This window comes from Anser anser (assembly GCF_964211835.1).
Source record: "Anser anser genome assembly, chromosome: 2".
NCBI classification, from domain to species: Eukaryota; Metazoa; Chordata; class Aves; order Anseriformes; family Anatidae; genus Anser; species Anser anser.
The window spans coordinates 49,443,285-49,466,507 of NC_139721.1; the positions used below are offsets into that span (position 1 = coordinate 49,443,285).

Genomic DNA, 23,223 nt, shown 5'->3' on the forward strand with positions numbered 1-23,223 from the left:
ATTTTGCCCCAGGAAAAAAAAAATCTGCAGAAAACACTGCTTGCGGATTTGTAGAATAAACTGCTTGGATCTTAGTGCGAGCATATTCTCTAAATGCACACGCGTAATTTTCTTGTGAATGGCATTTATGTGTGTACATCAAAAGAAGAAAATCCCTAAGGGCTCTGTTTAAACCAACAATAGCAGAGAAATTCAGGAATCTCCCACCAGAGCATGCCCCGTTTTGCCTACTTTGTATCACGCAGGCTTTGAATGAAATCTGTGGCAGCCAGGCGAAACGGGACACGCACCGGCTTTCTGCTTGCTCGCTCGCACAGACTTAAAATTAAGCCATCAGGAATTTATTGGCTGTCTAATGGGCGCACATCACCCATGCAGGACAGTGTTGGTGCTACGGGGATGCCATAGGGGACGCTCACCATCGTGTGCCCCGTCTGCAGCTTTGTGCCAGCCGCCGGGGGGGGGGGGTGGGGCTTGCATTTTGGGATGGTACGTGGGGGTGGTGTGGGAGCTGATTAAAAAATCACCATCATCATCATCATCAAAAGTAAAAATTCCACCACCGCCGCCCAGCCTTTAAACGGGACTGATGGCAAGAAACTCCCGAGCATCCAAACCTGCGGGAGGGAGGGAAGGAGGGAAGGGGAGAAGAAGGGAAGGAGGGAAGGAGGGAGGGAGGGAAGGAGGGAAGGAGAGAAGAAGGGAAGGAGGAAAGGAGGGAAGGAGGGAAGGAGGGAAGGAGGAAGGGAGGGAGGGAGGGAGGGAGAGAGGGAAAGAGAGAAGGAGGGAAGGAGGGAGGGAGGAAGGGAGGCGCTGCGCCCCGCCCCGGCCCCGCGGAGCTGCGCGGAGAGGCGCGGAGCGGGGATGCTCAGGATGTCCTTCAAGGTGAGCGGGGGGGGGGGGGGGGGGGGGGGGAACACACACACACAAGGGATAGGAACATATAGCCCTCCCGCTTCCTTTTTAATTTTTTATTTTTTGAGCTTTCCGTGCCGGCAGCCGGCAAAACGTTCCATCGTATTCTTAGAATTAAAGCTTCGTTAATTAATTAATTTATTTATATTTTCAGAAAGAACGGTGGGAGGGGCGGTTTTTGGCGGGGGGGAAGAAGGAAATAGAAGCGCCCTTCCCGGTCTGTGGGGTGCCCCTGGGGGAGCGGGCGCTTTGCGCAGCTGAGGTCCCCCCGCAGGCCGGGCGCCCGGCGGTGCGTAAATCACGGCCCTCCGCTGGCTTCAGGGTCTGTGCTCCGGAGGTTTTGATGCAGCCGGGAGCCTCCCCTCGACTTTTCCAGCCCTCTCTGCTGGCGCTGGTTGTGTAATAGTTAGGAAGCAGCTTTCAGCCCTGCTCCCCGGCTCAGGCTGCGGTGGCCACCGAAGCTCGGCTGGTTCGTTCCCTTTTCTGTGGTTCCTGTCACTGTGCTTCTGCCATCCAAACCCACGCCAGAGCAGTCATAGTCAAAACCATGCCTAAAATAAGTTTGTTTTTTTTTTAAATCAGAGGACAGGATTAATAAGATCAATTGGCAAAGAGGGAAGCAAGCAGCAATTTACTGATGATAACAGAATTACGTTTAGGCTAGAGGTACATCTCCTCAGTTCATGCACTTTCTGGATGCTGTGCTTGCTCTTCACTTATTGATCACCAGCTCCATGCCAGTCCTCTGCCATGTTGCTCGTGCTGCGTTGCTTTATTGGAAGGGTTGTTCACTGTGTTTCCCTCTCCCTCCTGTCAATGCATCTCCCCCGGCAGTGCTGGTGCTGCGCTTGCACGGTGCTATTTCGATGGCAGGACTGCTCAGCGCTGCAGGTGGTTCCCAACTGCAGCCGAAGCCCTGATTTGTCAGGGAGCAGGGCACCTGCCATGTGCTGAGTGGTGAAATTTCAGCGTTCATCTCATTTTTTGTCCTTCCTTGGCCCCATACCTCTTTATTCTCTCCTGCCCCTCCACTCTGTCTCCATGAGTTGCTCCCACCTTTGTTTCTCATCAGCACCCACCCTAATTTGCTCATGGCCTTTCTCCTCTTCTTTTGTCAGCAACTAAGGTGCCAGCCCCATATTGTTGCCACCTCCTACCTTTTTGGCCTCCATGTTTTTTTTGTTGTTGTTGTTGTTTTAATCTTGTCCTTCAGATCTTCTTTTCTGCTCTGTCCCTATCTGCTCCCTTTTTGTGCCATTTTTCAGTTTGTGTTCCCTCCTGCCCAAGGTAGCTCAGTGCCTGCTCTCTCTCCCTCTGGAGAACTGCAGGCCTCCGTTTTTTTCTCTCTTTTCTGTGTTTTTTTCCTTGGTATTTTCCCTTTCTCTCAGAAGGCTGTGCACTTACTTTGGACTCCAACCAGTCTCCAGTTGCTACTGCCTATTCATGTTTTTCCATCTTATTATCCTTCTTACCCACAAGCTAGCATTTCTAGTTCATTCTCATTGTCTATACACGTGAACATCCTCTCTTCTTCTATCACATTCTCTGTGCTTTTGCCTGCCTTAACTTACACCTGTATCTTCAACTACCTGTCTCTTTACTCATGCTCCATCATGTAGGATGTATTACTATCTAATAAATTAGAGTCTTTACTAAGTCTAAAAATAAAGTCTTTCCTCCAAAGTCCAACTAACTTCTTCTGTTATATCACGCTTGATCCTGATTTCCAGTTCTTTTTCTTAAAACTTTTCACTTGACTCCTCCTTTCCACCAGGACTGGTTTGGAAACTGAATAAGAAAAGGAAATTTTCTTGTATTTTGACAGTACAAGGAACCAAACTCTGGACTAGTGTTCTCCTTCTCTCTTTTCTTTCTCTTTTTCTTTTCTTTCAACTTCGAGATCACTATTTAAGAGCTAGACTCATCTTCCTCAGCTTTTACCCTACTGTGACCTGCCTCTTCCTTGCAAACAGCAAGTGATATGTAGGGCAGGGAGCGGGAGCTGGTGGTCACAGCATTTAAATGATACTTTTCTCTTCAGTCTTCCTTAGATGACACATACAGTTACTTTATCACATTTTACTTTTTCTGCATTCTTGTGTAGAAATGATCTTGATAAATTTATAAGATATATTTTCCTCTAATCCATTTTTGAATAAGTATTTTTGCTTGATGTCAACACAGCATCAGTAGAAGGCAAGCATTTCACCTCTGAGCTCTCCAAAAGGCATACAAACAATTGAAATGAATAATGCAGCCAAACTTTGCAGTAATGTTTTAGAGACCTTGATGAAATAAAGGAAATTGTATCCCGAAAATTGTTGGTGCTGGAGCAAATGACATAATGAAATATTAGCTAATGCTTTGGTGAAAAATGGCATCACTTTTTCCAAAAGTTTAATATGTTCTGTTCCCTGACTGTCAATGCTGAGAACCATTTGTTTATTTTAAGAAGTTATTAGGAGCAGACTAGCTTTATAATAAGAATTGCATCAAAACTTTATCCAAGTAATCTCTTGTAATTCAACATTGCCTCTCCCTAAGAAGTATCTGATGAGACAGGACTGAATTCATAACTGAGCAACAGCAATCAAGGTGTATGTCATATCCTTTGGTTTAAAACCAGTTCATTGCTAAAAAATATTCAGTTAATCAGATTAATAATTCCAAGCTAATATATCATATTGTGTCTCTTAGTGATGTCAGTATTGTTGATATCACCTGAAAACGAAAAGCACAGATATAAATCCTTGGTTTGAAGGCAGTAGACAAATTGCTACATGGTTTTTCTTGAGGTTGTCCCTGTAGAGTGTCCGGGTTGCTTGAATGGTTTTACAAAGTCCATTCATCTTAGCATATAAAACAGCTCAGATTCGTGTTTGCTTTTTCTATCTAATCATTACATAGCTGATAGTCTGAGCGTGCTCTATACACAACTGCTATGTAAGGAATCCCCAGCACTTTGGGGGTCACGAGGGGAATTACAAGCACTGATAGTGATCATTACAAATTGGGTCAGAAACACCACTGGGAAAAACCTAATTTCATGTCCTTGATGCATTTGAGAGTTCTTCCTTGAATCTAATCCAAAGTGTGAGGACATCTTTGCTGGAGAACTACTGTAGGAATTACAGAATATCTTAATAAAGACAATATCCCTAACTATGACCTCTATAAATAAACTAGAGCAAAAAGGACAACATGGGCCACTGTGTGTTTAGGTCACCTGCCTGCTATTACATACAATTTGAGTGGTTGTAAGGGTAAAGGTGGAATAACCGTGCTTCCTGACTGGTCACCAGCAAGGAGGGCATAAAGAGCTAGCTCTGTTTTGATCCACATTATCAGTAGATTCACCAGAGGAAAAGCAGTTTGTCAGCTGTAAAAAGAAAATCAAAATTAAGCCTATTGTGTTTGTTGTAATTTTCTTTTTCAGTCTCCTGCCCCTATATGTGCTGGTACAAGAAATATTACTAATGATTTATGGGAACTGTCCCACAATTTACTGAATGGGTGAAACTTCTCGTCTCAAACAGTTGCCAATTTTATGACCTGCTAACACCTATGAATATTAAAAATGCAACCAATTAAAAATTCTCAGTGTGATGGAAATGGAATAAATTCACAGAGAAGTGATCTTGTGCCTGCTGGTTTCTGGGAGGTTTATTACAAGCTAGTCACTGAAGGAAGCAATTTCAACTCTGATCTATGGATATATTTTAAGTGTCAGCCATAAAACTATTTAATTGTAGTTCTCTATCACATTACACTTGTGCATTGACATTTAGACATGGGAAAGTATGCATCAAATATTCTGAAGCGGAACGATTGACTTTTATATCCATTCTGCTCTCTCTGTGTGTTATCCTGAAGGCAGAATTCTCTGGAAAGTAAGGTCCCTGAATTATTGGCACTGTTTTGGTCTGAGATACCATCAATGATGTGATGCTCTACTGAACTGTTAGTGATATTTGGCCTTATTCAAAAACAGAGGCACAAGCCTGCTGTAAGATATATGTACCATTGCCACCGTAGCTTTGTTTCACCTCAGCGCTTCTGCTGCCATGTTGCTTACCCATCAGCACGGCATTTTGGCAGCTGCCTGCAGGGATCAGACAAGGAGGTCAACAGCAAAGTTTGTCTCTCTTTTCTTTTTTTTTTTTTTTTAATGTCCTCCTCCTATGCTGAGGCAGTAATATTTTGCTCCTGCGGAGAAGTTGCTTTGTGCCATTGTTTGTGCCAATTGTGCCATTGTTTGACTGAGAAAGCTACCAATGTTATTAATAGTGGTCTGTGAAGTCTAGATTTCAGAGTTTCTCTGTTTTGCCTTACATATTGCCTTGTTTATATAGCAAATGAATTCGTAAAGCTGTAGACAGCAAGATTTTAGCCTTCTTTTTCTAGCATCACCCAGAAAATAACTCACATGCTGACAGCTACAGGGTGTTAATTCCAGGAAAGAGGCAAACCAAATAATGTTGGAGATGCATGAGCAATGCTTTTCACGTACCAGGGCTTTGTATGGAAAAGACAGAAGTGGCAGAGAGCTAGCCTGAAATGCAGGAGGATGTCCTGCAGCAGGACATGTCAGCGGGATGAATCAGCCTCTGTACCTGGGCTCAGCCCCGCCACAGAAGCAGACCATGCAGGTACCAGTTAAAACATTGTTTTTTGTGATGTTTCCCTGGGGATCTGGAACAGCATCGTCAGCTCTTAATATAAAGCAAGCTAAAAGTCATGCTGCTATGGACACAGGGAAGACCTGAAACAGTATGGGGTAGCACAGGGAGACTGATCTCTGTAATTGTGCAAATAAATCAGATTAGCTTCCCTAAACTGAAAAATGCCTGGCTTGAATGCAGAATTTGCACGTGCGTGTTTGTCCAATACGTCTTCCTAAGTTTTTTCTTTTTTCTTTTCTTTATTTTTTTTTCCCCACCAGAAAGAAACACCGCTCGCCAATGCTGCATTTTGGGCTGCAAGAAAAGGAAACCTGGCTCTCCTCCAGCTGCTGCTGAACAGCGGGCGAGTAGATGTGGACTGCAAAGACAGTGTATGCACACCATGCACATATTCCCTTAGCGCTGATTTTACATCGCTTTCTGAAACCCACTGCAGAGAGGGTGTGGCAGGGATCTGACTGGAGACGTTCGAGAGTCTCATGACACCTGAACATGATTTAAAACCTTCCCTTGTCAGGAAGCAAGTTTGAAACTCAAGATAAAATAGCATGATGATTTATATCAGTGGCAAAGGGTTAGGAATTTGCCAGCACTCAGAAATGTGTCTTACATAGTTATTTGTGGCGCTGACATTAAAAACACAGATCCTAGCACCTCGGGCTTCTCTTTGCAAGGAAATGTCATTGTGGTAGTAGATCACAGTGAAGAATCAACTCAGCCAAGCCCAGTAGCAATGATTCTGTCAGCTAACATTGCTCTTCATAATTAGTTTTTTAAAAAATAACCCTGGACCACAGTTTCCACTTAGGCAATGTAAAAGTTTGTATTTGGTGTGCAGCCATTCCTGCTGTGAGTGGCGCATGCAGTGTGCTACACACGGCCTGTGGTGCTGGCCTCCTGACTTCCTACTCTCCCCACCCCAGTATCTCCTGCACTGACACCAACATGAAGGCACAGCAAGATCTCCAGGCAAAGAGGAGCCCAAATTTGATGAGGACCAACAGATTTCATGGGATTTATTTTTATTTTTTTGTACTATAGTTGTAGTCTCTAACTAGTTTTGAGATTAGAAATGGTTTAAAAACACAGATAAGGTGTATGCCTCGCTATTCTGTCTATAACATATGTACTGTTACTTGATTGTACGAAGCTACTGCAAAGAGCCAGAGAAAACTGAGGTTGAGAAGTCCCCAGATTTCCTTTGGTTGTTCTTGGGACTGACTTACAGACAGTTGTGCCTGTGTTGTACAGGATTAATGCCACTTCTAGCATGTAACGTGCTTCTCTCATTATGAATGCCTTCAAAGTGCAAGAGATTTTCTAAGCCCATTGTCTTTAACCTATTTTTCATCTTCATTTCATTTTTGACCTGTAGGCAAGTACTCGCCATGCAATACATCTGGAGTTGATCCTATGACTGTCATTCAGACAGGGAGGAAGGGATGCATAGATGGGGGCATGAAGTAAAGAGGATAGAAATAGATGTAAAGAAAGAAGGTCCACTACTCCTCATTTTTTTCTCAAAATAAGACAAACCTCGATTAAGAATTTTTATTACGCCCTGTAAAATATCATGATTTTAATTCTGTCAGGCGTACACATTTTCTAGACTAAAATATTTTCATACAATTAAGGCTGCATGTTTCTTTTTTTTTTTTTTTTTTTGCAAAGTCACACATTTCTTCTTTAGACTGAATTGGTATGTGTGAATGTTTTAAAAAGATTAATTGTGTCCTTACGTATGTGGGCTTTGCATGTTGCCCTTACACCACATACATGTAACTTAAGTCTTTTTTCAGTGGAGCAGTGGCCTTACTGGGGTACTGAGGGAACCTGAAGGGTAGTTCTGCTATGGAAAGCTCTCTGGTACAATGTGAAGAGTCACAGACAGACCTTGTCCTAGTCATTCAGTTAGGGAATTAGTATTCAAAACACTGGGACCTTACTCCTGACTATGACTCAAAATTAAGTGACTCAGATAAGTCACTGTCCTCCTGTGTCTAAGGTTATTCTTCTGGAAAGGATGCAAATATCTTTGAGATTCTCTGATAAAAAGCTGTGCATAAACCAAAATATTATTGATGTTTTTGTTACACTTTTTTCAGGACAGTAATGCAAAGTCATTGCATACATATTTGTTGAATGGTCAGGCTTAGCTTTGCAGGCAAGTCCGTAACGTATTTCTTTTAATACCTGCTAATTACTCATTTTCAAAGCATTCATGATAGCAAGTTCTAAATTGCCTCCAAATCTGTTCAGGGGAAGATTGGTCCCCTGTTCAGGAAAAGGAAAAGAGCAGACAGGTTCTGTGGTCAACAAGCATAAACACTCTTCATCTTTTCAGAAGAAGGTGTTGTCTCTTGCAAACAGCCTGATTCAATGCTGAAGGTGTCTGTCGAAGGTACTGATCTGTTTTTCTTTATTCCCAGCTTGGCACAACAGCTCTGATGGTCGCATCTTACCATGGCCACATAGATTGTGTACGGGAATTGGTGTTGCAAGGAGCAGATATCAATCTGCAGAGAGAGGTAGGAGAAGTTCTGCATTCAGACAGGGATTGATTAAGTGATCGTTGGTTTATTGGAAATAATAAGAGTGTTGTCTGTTGCTTTCTGCCAACTGCCTATTTGTGCTGTGCTGTGCTGTGCTGTGCATGTATAAACAGGGTCTGCTCTCCTAAGGACATCAAGGAGTCAGATGTCTGAAACTTGTAACACAAAGTGAGATGCCAGAGGTACATTTATAAATAATTCACCAAACATTTCCAGCACATGGGTGTTGGTGTGGGGTACTTATATCTGAGGTGTAACCCTCAGGTTACTCCACTTAAGCATCTGCCATTTTACTTATTGGCACGGTAATTTACAGCTTTCTGGATGGGATAAACATGATATGATAAGGAGAAGTCCTTTACTTTTGACTTGCAGATTTTGGTCATTAACATCAAGAGGATGCTGTTGTGAGCCCAGGAGTTGTTTTGACTCAGTATACCCAGAAGTTTCTGCCTTTCAGTCCGAGGCAACTCATCTCAAACAATCACACAACTTAATCACCCTTTCCTGCATGTCTACTTTGCATTCAAGACATCTCTCACACCATGACTTGCTTGTTTGTGGAAAGGAAAATGTCAGCACCTAGCTTTGTAGAAGTGCCTTCCCCTCATACTCTGCTCAAGTAGTGGTAAGGAGTATCTACAGCCATTCTCGTCTGTGTGCTGGCTATAATAGCTCTGCAACGGAGTGGTACTGGCCCCAAAAGAACAGCAGTTTGATGAGGACATGTAGTGACATGGGATGATGGCAGGAAGAGCAGGACAGCAGTATTTTCATCACTTTAACAACCCAAGCAAATGTTTCTTATTTTCCTTGGTTACCTGGAACTAGAGCATGAATCTCATGCTGATGTCTTCAAGTCACTGAGTCAGTGAATGCCATGCTTGATGATTTAAGTGTCTTTGCACTAACTGGCCTAAACTTGCATTAACCATGAATGTCAGTATGTTTCAGAGGGGTCCTGTCCCAACAAAACATATATTTGAACATGTAGTTTCCCTTAGATAAACATTGCTTGAAAAGCAGCAACAAAAGGAAAAGTTGAGAGCAGTTTTATGGACCTTTTCTTGAGTTTCACTCTGGACACATTGGTTCTGCATGCCAACATAAAGAGAAACACAGGAATACTCCGCAATCACTCTGTTGCAGAGAGGGAGAAAAATAAATGAAATTTAAGCCCTAACAACAAAGGGCACTAATCTGAAAGTAAATCTGCCTACTCAAACTAGTGCTCTTGTATCTTGAAATTGCTGTGAACCTCAGAAAGGGAAGACCCATAGGCTTGTCTGTAAGAGGGGTCTCTAAAATGGTTTCAAGGGGCCATGTGCTATTGCAAAGGCTATTGGCAATGGAAAGAATTTCATATGTAGCTCCCTTTTTCTGCACATTATACATGGGATGAGAAAGCCTGAAATTAGGAATGCATGTTTGCCTTCTTTCTTCCTTACCTTCCTTGTCCCTTCTGTCCAGCCATTAAAATCTTCCATGTTCTTTTTTATTTTTTTTTGTGCACGTATTAATTTACTCACTGGTTTTATACAGCTACTTTACCCAACTAATACGGTTACTTTTTATACACCTCATATAAAATATGGGCTTTCATTTCTTCAGTGAGGTTAAGGGAAAGTAGGAGCTGCGTGACTGGCAATAGCTGCTTGAAGGCTGCTTGGCTGGAAGGGAAGCTACTCATGCAAAAGACAAGGGTGACATACCAACTGCAGTCACATTTTGCCGGTGGAGAGTCAAGCAAAGTGGAGCTCTGCTGTGCTGAATAACCCCTCTGCGGTCTTTCCACACCCTTATCCAAACCCATCCTGTGCTCGTGTTTGTCTTAGGTTGTAGGAGCACGTGTTAGAGGGGTTGGCTACAGATTGGCTGTTCCTCTCTTGAGTAAGACTGCTCTGTTCTCCCTCTGGGCTTTCTTTCCCTATCTGAAGACTGAAGAGAAGTAAATGAAACCTAAGAGGTCTCTATTAAAATCTGTGCAGAAGCCACTCGTGAAGATTGATCTTTATTCCAATGTGTGATGCAGGCCACATTTCTCAGTGCAATGAGAAGAAAACTGACCTCTTACCAAAGACACCTTATGTCCTCTGCAGTCCTCAAAATCATCATATATTTTCAGATGATATTGAAATGATGGGGCTTAATAAGTTTTAATTTGAAATGTATACTTTGATCAAGCATGTTATGTGGTTCTTTTTTTTTTTTTTTTTAAAATCCATTTTTTCCCTACAGTCAGGTGCAACTGCTCTGTTCTTTGCTGCACAGCAAGGCCACAATGATGTGGTGAAGTTTCTCTTTGAATTTGGTGCCTCCACTGAATTTAAGAATAAGGTAAGATGCTTTGTCTGATTTTGCATGCAGATACATTCTGCCAGTCAGGACTGTTGTTTCCTCTTCACATGAAACATGATGTGGCAGCAGGAATATGGCAAAATGATTTCCTCACTTGAATGTTTTCTGAATAATATGAGTACTACAATATATTGTGAAAACTTTACCTTGGAACTAGCATTTACTACCTGGACTTAATGGCCTGATTTGGTCAAAGATAAGTCCATTGATAGTGAAATAGTCTTTCCTCTTAAGCCATTCTCCAGCACAAGAACAAAGGCTCTCTTTGTAAATCTCAGGTACCATCCTATTTTATGCATATACGTACTCCACTTGCACAGACAGGAATTTGGTCCATGTTGGGGAGTGTCTGCGTACCACCTTAGGAATATAGAAGAATATAACGGTTTCAGTTTGAAGAAGAAAAATAGTTCTTTATCCAACAGTAACCAATTTTTCAAGATGTTGTAGTCAGTGATTTGAATAGCTCCCTCAACCCATACCTGCTTTTCAAAGTCCCTGAAAACACAGGCTTTAAATACTACAGGAATTGATGGAACATCACTAGGACTCAACTCCTTACCCTCTAGGGGCTGTAGCAGATATTACTGATTACAAATCCCAAGGTTCTGTGGTCACAGAGTTCACGCATGCCTGTACAGTAGGATGTGGATTGATTCTGGTACCTCAGGGAACTATGCTTGTGGTAAGCAACGCTCTGACCGCAGCAGAAGCCTCCATCAGTAAATTTAAAAACATGAATGAAATTGTGGCTGTTTAACCACAACATGGAGTGCAGCTGTGGAACTTAACACCATAGGAGGATGCAATGTTAAATACAACAGCTGGATGTTAAAGTGCTGGATAATCTCATGTGAAACAGAGTTACTGGGAGAAGCTGCACATTAAAATGGAGTTGCTTCTGAGTCTTTTATCTAAGAGTGAGGTATAGGTGGGGGTAGCAAGATTCAGAAAAATACTCTCTCACACTCATCTGTATACGATTGGGTGAGTGAATTTACACTGTTCTTTGAGTCATCTGACCTATAGAGAGGCCACAAAAGCATGCTGAAGGAGCAGATGTGTCCCAGCCATGAGAAGAGCCTGCACTGCTCTCTAGGGCTGAACATACAGTTGGGCAGTGCTTTTGCAGAGGGCAGTGAATGCAGGAAACTGTTGGTAAGGGGGGAAGACAGAGACTGAGTACCTTATTCTGTCTAGAGGGACAATTACACCTTCACCAAGCCTTTGAGCAACCTGTGGTCCAGGTGTTTGTGAGGAGGTCATGACTAGGCCCAGAAGGTTAACTGCAGGCTTGAAATTGTCTGATCCTTCATGACAATATATGATCATTTTTGAAGCATGCAAAATAAATTAAGGAGTCACTAGGGCAGATAAAAGGGTGTAAAGATCCAAATGAAAAGAAAATCTCTCTGCATTCAGCCCCTCCTTATGTCTTCCACTTTTGGACAAATACAAGTTTGGGTTTTACTGGATCTATCTCCCATTGGCCTTCTCATTTGTTTTGGTATTGGTTCGATTTTCTGATTTAATAATGTGATTTTCATAGCTTGAAATTATTAAATCAAATCTTTCTGTTAAAGGGCAACTAAGATAACAGGCTCTTCCATCCCTTTCCTCAGACCCTAGAAACAAAGTAGCTGACAAAATATGCCTTTTCAGGTCAGAGATAAAGCATTTTCTGATTAAGGCAGTCAGCTGGGAGCAGCACAGGAAGAGATGAGGCTGATCCTGTCTGTTTTTAAAGGGCATTGCAAAACTCATCAATTTGCAATGAACTTTCTATTATAAATGAAGATGTTAAATTTAAATATGAAAACAGTTTGAATGCATCCTAGGAAACAGAGACTTTTAAGCAAGGCAATGCAAAGCCCAGTGTCATCTGTGTAATGTGCTTCTCTGTAAATTTTAATTACTGCGTTTGTCACTCATATGCAAGAGTGCTGGAGAACAATCTTAATAAAACTATTCTTGTTCTCCCTTGTATCATTTGAGTTGATATTCACTATGACAGGCTAAGCAAACATCCCTAGTATGTATCAGAAAATAAAATGTTTACTTTTCTTTACCTGAGACACATTATAAGCTTGCATCTGGGTTCTTGTAAGGATTTCCACGGAGGCGTGCTTTCTGAGCAATACTGCTGGTCGAACAATATGTTGGAGGCTATTTTTCAGTAGGTACTAATTGCATAAGATCGATTCTCCTCCCTTGTAACATATTTCAGAAAAATTAAGAAAAACTTCATGTAATTCTAAGGTCCTTGCAGGCAATGATGACAGAGGTGAAGGAAGGGACAGGCAAATAGAGAGGTGTACACCAGAGAGCATGGTCTCATCGGGTGCTGCTATTCCCAGAGCTTACATGAGAGATTGGCAGCTACTGTACCTGCTGCTGACAGGGAGGAGAGAATATAGGGATAAGAAAAAAGGGTTTCAAAGGAAGAATTACAGAGGTAGCTGAGAGGACTGGCTCCTGTCTGAGCTTCCAGTGTGCTGGAAGGGTTTGCAGTAAAGGATTAGTGAAAGCTAAGTTGTGTCATGAAAACAGGATATGAGCAGGAAATAAACCCAAGGCTGAGTGCCTTCTCTCAGCTCCATTGCCTGTCTCCCTCCCGCTGCAGAGCGGTTATTGCCCTACAAGTGCCTCCGTGGTTCCTCACATGTCCCTGCCCAGCTCAGAGTTTCCAAGAGGCTTGCCAGTACCAAAGATGCTGCTTCAGCATTTTACTTGTTTCAGCTGAAGCCAAAAAAAAAAAAAAAAAAGAGAGAAAAAAAAGAAGGAATCACATGGCTGAAGGAGATTTTAAGACTCTGCCATTTATTTCTTGTTTTCATTCTTCCATCTACCTTCCTTATAGTCTGTAAAACAGTGGGGTCTCCAGCTAGAGCATGCTGGAGAACAGGCTCTTGTGCTGGCAAAAAGGGAAGAAAGTGAAAGCAAGATGCAAGCTCAATAGGAGTTGGGGGACTGATTTTTTTTCTTCTCCTAAAAAATGTGGACCTTTGCAGTGTTTTGCCCAACACTGCCAATTCCTTGATTTAACTGAGTGTTGTCTTGCCATAAGGTGTTTTCCATGGAAAGCATTCCTGTCCCCAAGTTCTTTTTCGTAGAGCAAGACCTCTCTCCGTTTACCAAAATGGTACCCCCATCCAGAGCATGCACACAAATCTCAGTCTCTTCTGTGGAATTAATTTGACTTTATAGGAGACAGACAATAGAGCAGGTCTTAGAGTCCACTTGCCTTCCTGATCAACAACCATATCCTTGGGCCAAGGAGTTGTTATTTGATTTTTTCTGCCCCTGGAAGTATTTGATTTGAGGTGGGCAAATGGAACTAGATCAGGGTGATCTAGATCTCTTCGTCACTCTAGTCTGAAAGATCTTAATGTTATGTTTTGGAAATGTTATTCTTTCCCAAAATCTATCTAAAAACAGTTCTATCTAAAACTGTTCACTGAAGTCAACCAACTACTAGGTCAGGATCCCCACATTGAGACACTTTATATCCTGCTTAAAGTGTCCTCCTTCTTAAACCTCAGGCTGTGACATCTCCACAGTGGAATAGCACAGTCCTGCTCCAAGCACTTGCCTTCAGCTCTGCTGTGTTGACTGTGGTTAGCCGTGCAGGCCTGTCTTTGATTTGGGGCCTCTCATTTTGTTGCCTCCAGAAATTATGTTAATAACCAAACAATCTTCTTAAAATAACGTAGCTGGGAATACAAGGATTGTAGAAAATGAAAAGCAAAAAAGCAATAAACAAACCGTTCTCATACGCAGCTGAACATGACCACTTACCTTCCAGGTGGGGAACCTCAGTATTTTCAAGCTTGCTATAGCTCATCCTTCCCTGCCTCTCTGAGGAAGACCTTCTGTCTTGATAATACAGTTTTTTTTCTTAACTCATTGACCTTTCTCTCCCCGTTTCCTTAAGGGAAAGTCTTTTAAAAAGTCTTGGTTTTTTGTTTGTAGGCCTTCGATCTGGTAACTCAGCACTCAAGTAAAACTGTCTTTCAGCTGATGGGAGACAGGAAACAGATTTCATGAAGTTACTAGCGTTTGCCATTGTTTTTTAAGTGTGTAGAGGTGGTTTGTTGGTTTGTTTATTTTAACCCAGAAACCATTGTGGTTGCTTTCGTGTTCTGTTCCAGCAGTTCCTATTAAATTAGGATATTTTATTTGACAGGAAAGTCTAGTGACTCATTGCTATAGAGTAACTTAAGTCCACTGACCCGGTTGCACATCGTGTTTACTTACATAGTCCAGAATTAACAGTTCTTAGATGGTCACCTAACAGTTTCACATTGGTGACTTTGCTGACACTCAAGCCTTGCTTGCTTTTTAATGTGGCAGGGCAGAAGGGTGAATAGTTTTTGAGCATAGCTACAGACAGTCCCTGTGGATTACTTCAGCCATGTCAGGGCTTGAGTTTTCATGAGATTGTTATAGGCACGAAATAGCACTACAGATTAATAAGTTTGATTGTCACTTCCCATTATAACAGATTCCTTCATCCATTTGGGCTGTAACTTGTCTTGTTGGCTATCTGTCCACGTGGAAAAATTAAGAGAAAACTTTTGAGTTGTTTCAGAGAACAAGACTGAGGGAAAATATAATCTTTTGCCCCAATTAATAACAGCTGTAGAAACCATTTATTTGATAGCTTGCTTTGTGGAGGAGGAGCTTGAGGCAGGGAGAAGGTGGGGAAGGAGACAGAAACACTCAGGTATCCATGACGTGGCATCATCCTTGCATCACGGCATGGTGCCGTCCCAGGCAGAAGATGAGAACCTCCTCTCCATACCAGTGTCAGAAACGATGGCAATTTTTGAGTGGGGTACAATGCATTTAACACGATGTGGCAAGCCCCGCATTTGCTATTTTCATTGTTTCAGCTGGCTTGGAGTTGTGAGCCAGCAATACTGAGGTATTTCCCATCTCAGGTAGCTCCTATGGGAGCAGGTCTACACGCCAGACTCGATGCATGTTCCTAGGTCTCCCTTTAGTGGTAATGCACAGTAACTATAACTGCCAGGGATCGCTTCTTCAGCAGAAGTAATGGGGCTTTCACTGGGTTATGGGTTTGGTCTGATGCATGCTTCCACATTTAGCTAGAATGCTTTTAGCTGCATCCTCCCTACTCTTCTTCAGGCCAGAACTAAAAGGTGAAAGGCAGAACATGACAGAGCATGAAGTTCTGGTCAAAGAAGGGCAGATGGTCGGTAGGCTTTAGAGCAGGGGAAGGGTGTGCTGTCCTTCAACAAGTGGAGGAGCTTGTCATGGGTAGGGGATTTGGCAGTAAAAGTGAAGAGATACAGAACAGCTTGGTGTTGTGAAGCAAATAAAGTCTCTAGTGGGAAGGTAGAAGATGAGGAACTAAAAGCAGAATTTTCTTTGTTCCCGTCACTCACTAAAAAAGCCTCAGGAGAAAAATGTTTATAGTGATAGAGCCAAAGATTTAAGGGCCACGGCTTGGCACTAAAATTATGAAGGATTCAGTAGCTAGTCACTCCAGAATTGTTGTGAGCCAAATTCTGAAAAGCCTTAAAATTTGCTTACGTTTTATGGTGACATTCAGTCTAGCATCTTCACTCCCACACTACTGTACCCTTTCTTTGTTTTTTCACAGGATGGAGGTACTGCTCTTCTAGCTGCTTGTCAGTATGGGCATGCAAAGGTAGTGGAAACTCTGTTGAAGCATGGTGCCAACATTCACGATCAACTTTACGTGAGTTATTTGACACGGATAATATTGACAACACTGGTGATGGAACAAATGTGCTGTTTGTTGGACAGCAGTGGGTACTCTGGCTCCAGCACAGAGAAGCATTTGCCAAATGTTGTGGTTTTGTAGTACTCTGCCTCTCTAAGTTGTGATTTTTGTTAACTGTCTGCTTTTCACAGTTTTGGGAGAAGTGGTACAAAGATGGTTTAGCTGTGTTTTGGTTCCTTGTCTGTAAGAAGGCTATGTTCCAAATCTGCACCAGCTTTGTGCTGTCCCTTACCATTGAACAAAAGCTCGTGTCGTGTTTTACCGCATCAGATTTGCATTGCAGGCAGAGAAATAAATAACTGTAAAGCCACTGAGGTATTCAAGAATCAGTTTATCAGTTTTCTGCCAAGAAATGTTGTAGAAGTTATGTTGTCTTTAAAATATATATATTTTTAATATCAGTTTAAATGATGTTATTTGGTATTTGTGTGTCTCTAGTTCGTCAGTTCTTTGGGCAAAGAGTGGTTAAAATGACTGAGCTGACATTGTTTAGTTGACTTTTCAGAAAGCTGGACTGAGCCAATGAAGCACTGGATTTAATTTACTTCAGCAGAGACACAAATAAGCTGGGCTTTTCAGCATTCAACGAAAATGAGTGGCAGGTTTTCTCTCCACTTCCCACCACTCTTTCCTACCCAAGGGCACAAGACGAGTCTGACAAAGAGGAATTTGTTCCCCGTGGATATATATATGTATCTTTTTTAGCCTTTTCGACGGGGTTTGCAGGATGCTGTTGGTCAGCACTGAGCACTCTCGGCTCCCACCAGTCTTCATGCACTCGTCGCACAGAGTCCCCACCTCTGTGCTGCTCCCACCCCACGTTTGTACAGAAGGGTTCTCCACAGTCACTGCTGCCCAAGTAGCAATGACCTTGCTAATCTAAGGGTTAGCATAATTCGTAACATTCGTAATGTTTGTCGTCCTCTGTTTGCTAATCCCAGGGTTTTCCACCTGGTTTAAAAATAGCAGTGCTGTTGCACCTGGGGACACTTACCTAGAAGTAAAGGCAGTAAAATAACTTCCTTGTTGTCTCTCCTGGAAATGAGCAGTATTTACATTCAGATTTAGAGATGTATTTTTATTGCTCAAAGTCATGAGGCAAAACCAGTCAGAAACAGCTGCTTAATAAAATAAGAACACAACCTCTTAAAAACAAGCACTAGCCTGACTCTTTTTTTTTTTTTTCTGGGACATTGCCAAGTGGGTTTTACACAATGGTATCTGGCTGACAGTTTCACTTGCAGGCAGCCAAAGGAGAGGGATTTCGAGCATGCACTTGGGCAGTCCTCCCCAAACCATTGAGATAGATGTTTTAATTTTAAGTTGAATCATGTGAGGGGTAGAGGAGAACACAAGAGAATACGCTAACTAAACAGTGCTACTTGCAGAAATATTTTATAGCCTCTAAACAACTTTCTTGTTATAGCACCAAATCAAGTACAAATCCCAAATAATTAATTAAAAAATAATGGTTGGATGACAGGCAAACCAGGTTCTCCATCATGACTGATGCTATATTAAAGAGCTCTTTTAATATTATGCAACCTTGTCTGCTTTCTAAATGGAAGCGTTCTTACTGTATGTGTCTCTGGAGGAAGATGCAAAGCACCCGATGCCATCACCCTATTTCATGCACTTGCATAGCAGCCATAGAAAACAGCCCCTCAGAGGGCCCAGGCATGGATATTCATCTGCAGTGCCAGCAGATACCTCTCTTCTTTACCAGGAAGGACATTTGCCATGCAATCAAGGTCAAACATTTTAAATTCAGCCCCTGGGCACGCTATTCAGTGCATGTTTCAGGCCTGTGCTGAGTTTTCAAGGAGGAAGACCTAAGCAGTATGTCTTTCCACTTCTAGTTGGTTTGATGGCTTTTAATGAGGTTTGAAAATTTTTCATTGAAAAAAAACTCAATGAGATGATTTTTTATTTTCTTTTCCTACGGAGAAAGCTTATGAATTTTCTAATGTTGAGAACATCTCCACGTGAAAGACATGTTGAAGAAAAATAAATCCCGGATTAGTTCATTTCTTTCACAAACTTTTCATGGAGAAATGCTGGCTTCTGATAGGGCTTTGAGATACTCTGTCCTGCATGTGCTACATTTACCCACTTTTATTACAGAGCCAATCTCTCCTGCAATATGTGCCAGAGCAGTGGTCTAGTAGTTGCTGGCATGGCGCAGCAGTATGGCACAGTACTCACTCCTTCGGTCTAAACAGCAGGCCTCAATGCCAGAGTCTCCAGTTCTGCAAAGTATTTGAACACGTTTTCACCACATGCATCTCTGTGGCAGAGCACCTCTGCATGAGCTAAACAAACCTGAATAAATATATTTTCCTAAATAGGAATGGATTTCTAGTTATGTAGACCAATGCTTTGGTGAGCTAGACTCTTAGTATGCCAGACTCAGGACTTAACGCTGTTTGATACATGATGGGAGCCAGTACTTCTTTATGCTGAATGAAAACATTGCCATAGTTTGTGATTTTGGTCATTACTCCTTGAGCTCAGCTGTCTATATATGCTGTTGCACTGCATAATGGCTTAGGAGGGAGAAGGTGATTCAGTTTGCTTTGTTTTTGTGTGAAAAGTACCGTATAATTTCAAAACAGTATAAGCTGGATGTATTTGTTCTTAGGATGGAGCTTCTGCAATTTTCTTGGCAGCGCAAGGAGGCTATTTGGATGTCATCCGATTGCTCCTTTCTTCAGGAGCAAAGGTTAACCAGCCACGACAGGTAAGCTCAACACTTCAGGGCAGAGCTGGGATCTAATTAGTAAATTTCACAGTTATTTAAAGTTAACACTGGAATTTTCTCTGGACATCAGGTTCCCATGGAGGTGCTTCACCAAAAGGTAAATTGTGGCTGTGTCTGCATTTGTGTGTTAGTTCGGAGTGATAGTGTGGATTTGGAGGAAGTGCCCCAGTTGTTTCTGCTTGCACACAACCTAGATAATTTCCGTAAGAAGTGAAACTGGAAGCTCCATTTTAGGCGTGCACCAATTGTGCTTCACATCCTAAAGGAGATCAGACCTCTGCCTGATCCTTGGGAATGCTTTGAACCATGTGCAGGTTGGGCACGTTTGGGCCACGGGACCAGACTAAATCAAAATAAAACCCTCAAGCTGTGTTTAGTGTTGATATAAGGGCCTTGCACTACCTCTTGTAACTACTGAGCTGTTTCTGCTGCACCAGGCTACTTGTGAGCACATATAGTCCCTCATGTCCTTGCGTTCTTTTGAAAATCCTTGGAAAAGCTTTGGAAAATCTGGGAACACTAGTGAGAGAAAGTACTAGATTTAGTGTACTGAGATCACCAGAAACGTGGGTTCAGTATTAAAGCTAATCTTCTAAAAAAAACTTTCACTTTTAGTTTTATTTTGTATCCTCCGTGTGTACTTTGAAATTCAGGCGTGAGTATTAACCTTCACCTCTGTAAGTACTTGGTACATGTGCAGAGCTTTGCTATCTAGGTTTCCAGTTGCTTCCTCTCGTTAGTCTGTTCCTGTAAACACATGAGACCAGTGGCAACTGTGAGCACGAAATTAGCTCCTCTGTAGGCAGTGGGGCTGCTGTTTGATCATTAAGTGATACGAATGAATTAGATGTGGTTCAGAGATCCCTGCTATAGAAGGCGGAGGGCTAGCTCCACTTTGCATCACTGCGTGCTGTTGTTAGGTATGGGTGCATATAGGTTAGGTCTTAAACTAAGGGATACATAAGCATGCCTGGTTTACAGAGACATACAAAAACTCTCTTGGTTTCAAAAAATATGGATCCTTGATTGTTTAGATGTGTCTTGATTCTAAAATCAGTGCTTAAACAGCACTTTCAGATGCTGCTTTGAATAGCCAGGTGTGGGAATTGCACAGCTAACTTTGCTCCTGGCACTTCGAGGTGTCTGGTTAGAGACAGACGTTCCCAGGAATCTTTGTCTTCTCTGGGAGAGCCTCCCCTGTGGTCTGCTGAAACCCTGCAGGCAAGGTAGCTGTCCTGGGCCTTGACTGCACATTATAAATTGATGGGATAAGGTCTTGTCCTTGCAATCAGTCACGTATGTCTGCCAGGTGTCTGTGATCGCTGACTGTAGCAAGTAAAAAAACAGGAGTCAGGAGCAAATAAATGTGAGGGCTCTAATAACAGAGGACAGCGTGGCATGTGACAAGCTTGGCCAGGTATTTTAGCATTTCTTTTCATCTGCCCCAAAGAACCTGAAAAGTCATAGCTTGGCAGCAGAGATTGATCTATATGGCTTCTGCTGTATCTGTAGGTTTGTGTCTCCTTGCTGCTCCTCTAGTGCATGGAAACTGCACCAGCATTTTATGTTCACAAAACTGAAGTCATTTTCCTGCTGGATAAGAAGGATAAATCAGTGTTTGCTTTAACAACTTTTTGAGTGGGTCAAAAGAAAGCTGGGGAGCCTTTGATTTAGCTGAACCAGTTTCACATTCATGCAACACAATATTTTGTGATGCATGTTCAAATCTCAGTTGAGGCAAAGACTCAACTCCATGCGAATGCCCCTCCTGGCTCTATCTCATCTCCGGCACTATGGGCTTAGTTTGCCTCAGGGTACCTTGGATCCCTGCTAAGATTATGCCTGGGTAGGTCTGTGGCATTTGTATTCAGGTCCACTGTAATCCAAAGCATTTCCTCAACAAATGGAGCATTTTTACTGTTTAATTAGTAAAGAAATGATTGGATGGACTCTTTCTTACTAACAATTTTGCACTTTGTTCAAAGGTGGCACGTTGGTTACCAGGAATGCAGCCCTAGATGGTGCACTTTTGATGCCAGATGTCTCCTACTGTCAGTCACAAGCTTTGTTGCTCTTACTGCTGTAGGAAACTTTTCTAAGCAACACTGAATGCAGGGCTGCCTGTAGCTGCAGAGCGCAAGGTTCATGCTTCTCCTTCCTAAGTGTCCACGTTTTCCTCTCTGTCTTGTGAATTTAGGGGTGTAATTCATCTGTCTGATCACATGCAACTTCCCTGTATGTGTCTTCCTGCTGCTCCAGTGGGTACCAGTTCCCCTTCTGTCTTGTGCCCCATCTCCCAGTCCCACAGGGTTCTCCTGACACCTTGGAGATGCCTGTGTTAAGGCCCTTCAGCTCAGCTCTCACAAGGCTGAAGAGGGAAGCTTTCTGGAAAGCTTCTTCCCTGGCAATGTCATTCCTCTTGATTTTTAACCTTCTTTTCTTCTTTCTGACATTGGGCCCCCATGGAGACAGGCTGGAATTTTTTTGTCATCTTTTTGTCTAGACAGAGTTCGGAGCAATGTCTGCAGCCCGGTGTAGGCAATGTTTCTTTGCTTCTCTGACTCAAAAGCAAAGCAAGAAGGTTATTTGCCAATGAATTTTATGCTGTGTTTTGGCAGGCTTTAGTTTGACTGGTTAAGTAGACTGAAAATGTTATGAAAATTAATTTTGTTTTTCTTTCCACGTGATATGCAATCACACATATATGCAAGCTGGTAAACCTATACAGAGTGCAGACTACAGTCCAGCAAGCTTGACTTACTTATTATTAGCAACAATTCGGCTGGTATAGTGGTGCAAGTGGACTGGTGGGAAGGATGGTGGAGGACATGACACTGAGCAGCCTGAGAGTAGGGGCTCTCTGTCCCTGAAAGTCCTCAGGGGGAATACAAGGGTAATTTCACCTCCTACAGTAATCTGGCCCTTTCTAAGACTCTAGGTCTCCAGCAAGCACTGAGATTCAAAGCTGCAAAGCAAACTCTTTAGTTAATGGGTAAGAGAAGGAGCATTAGAAAATTCTGTCAGGGAACTGTTTGGGACTGCTGGACATAATGAGATATAGTTTGTATCTATTATGAATATACAATCAAATAAGGAAATAATAAACACAGCCTTAAACATATGGAGCATTTAACATTGTTTATTCTGTAAAAGTAATGGTCTCCAGTCTGCTGGGTGGTCAGAGGAACAAGAAATGGAAAGTACTTTTTGAACGGCTTCTTTCCCTGGTGTCATTTTCTTCCTGACTCATCTCTGAGTCTTAATATCTGTTTATACAGGAATTCTCGCATGGCATCTTAGTACAATGTAGTATCTCTTTTGGACCATACACCAACATGAAAATGAACAGAAATCTCATCTACTGCATATAAAGATTATATGCATTTACATAAACCTGCCTGTTAGATGCTGTTTGCATAAAAGATAGAAGCTGACATTAATCACTGTGAGCCCACCATCAACTTCTTCATCTTTCTTCTTTTTAAGCTAAATTCTCCAAGGTGTTCACTCTTTCTCCTAATGTATTTTTGTCTCTACCCTATAACTGAGATGCAGACAATGATATCTAACAGCAATACTATTAAGGACAGTTAATGGTAACATCGATGTTACCCAACACAAGTATTTCCTTCTGCTTCTTTTGCTTCATAACTGAAGAGTCATAAACATCACTGTGAGTGAAAGAAAGCTGCTATGTTCCCCATGCTGTTCTTGTACTTGCATTTTTTTTATGTAAACAGAAATGTGGACTTGCACAGCATTAGTTCCTCATGCCCATTAAATTGTGTAGGTGGCTCACTATTTTCCAAGTTTCATAGGCTTTTTCAGTGTCCCTCTTGCTATTTTCTAGAGCCCTCTGGTGGGGGAAGATTGGAAAAAATATCAAGTGTCAGTTTACTGGTAGGGAAAACACTGTACATTGGAGATGGACAGTTTTTGCTATCATGCTAACATCACATGCTCTTTGTACAAGAGAGCCTTTGTTATTTTTGAATCATAAAGAACACTCATTGTATTAACAGGATATGTACTAGAATGAGGTCAGCCACTAGCTTCCATGAGATCATTTAGAGAATTGATACAAGAGTCAGCAAAGATCCTGTTCTTTGCCATTTGAAAAAACTAAAGATATCAGGGCGTACATTTGCTTTTCCTCAGAACCAGAAAAGGTGAAAACTAGAA

General features: G+C 42.1%; 1 protein-coding gene across 2 annotated transcripts in view; it reads left to right on the plus strand.

Moving 5' to 3' along the window:
- The first annotated feature begins 764 nt into the window (after positions 1–764).
- ANKRD29 (ankyrin repeat domain 29) overlaps positions 765–23,223 on the plus strand; it is a 31,407-nt gene continuing 8,948 nt past the window's right edge. Inside the window, exons 1-7 of one of the 2 annotated variants that reach the window (XM_083822343.1) lie at positions 765–885; positions 5,858–5,968; positions 8,027–8,125; positions 10,388–10,486; positions 16,137–16,235; positions 18,922–19,020; positions 19,112–19,138. In XM_083822343.1, the coding sequence (XP_083678469.1) occupies positions 865–885; positions 5,858–5,968; positions 8,027–8,125; positions 10,388–10,486; positions 16,137–16,235; positions 18,922–19,020; positions 19,112–19,138 (555 nt within the window). In that variant the 5' untranslated portion in view covers positions 765–864. The remainder of the gene's footprint in view (positions 886–5,857; positions 5,969–8,026; positions 8,126–10,387; positions 10,487–16,136; positions 16,236–18,921; positions 19,021–19,111; positions 19,139–23,223) is intronic. The other variant, XM_083822344.1, reaches the window with a different exon arrangement.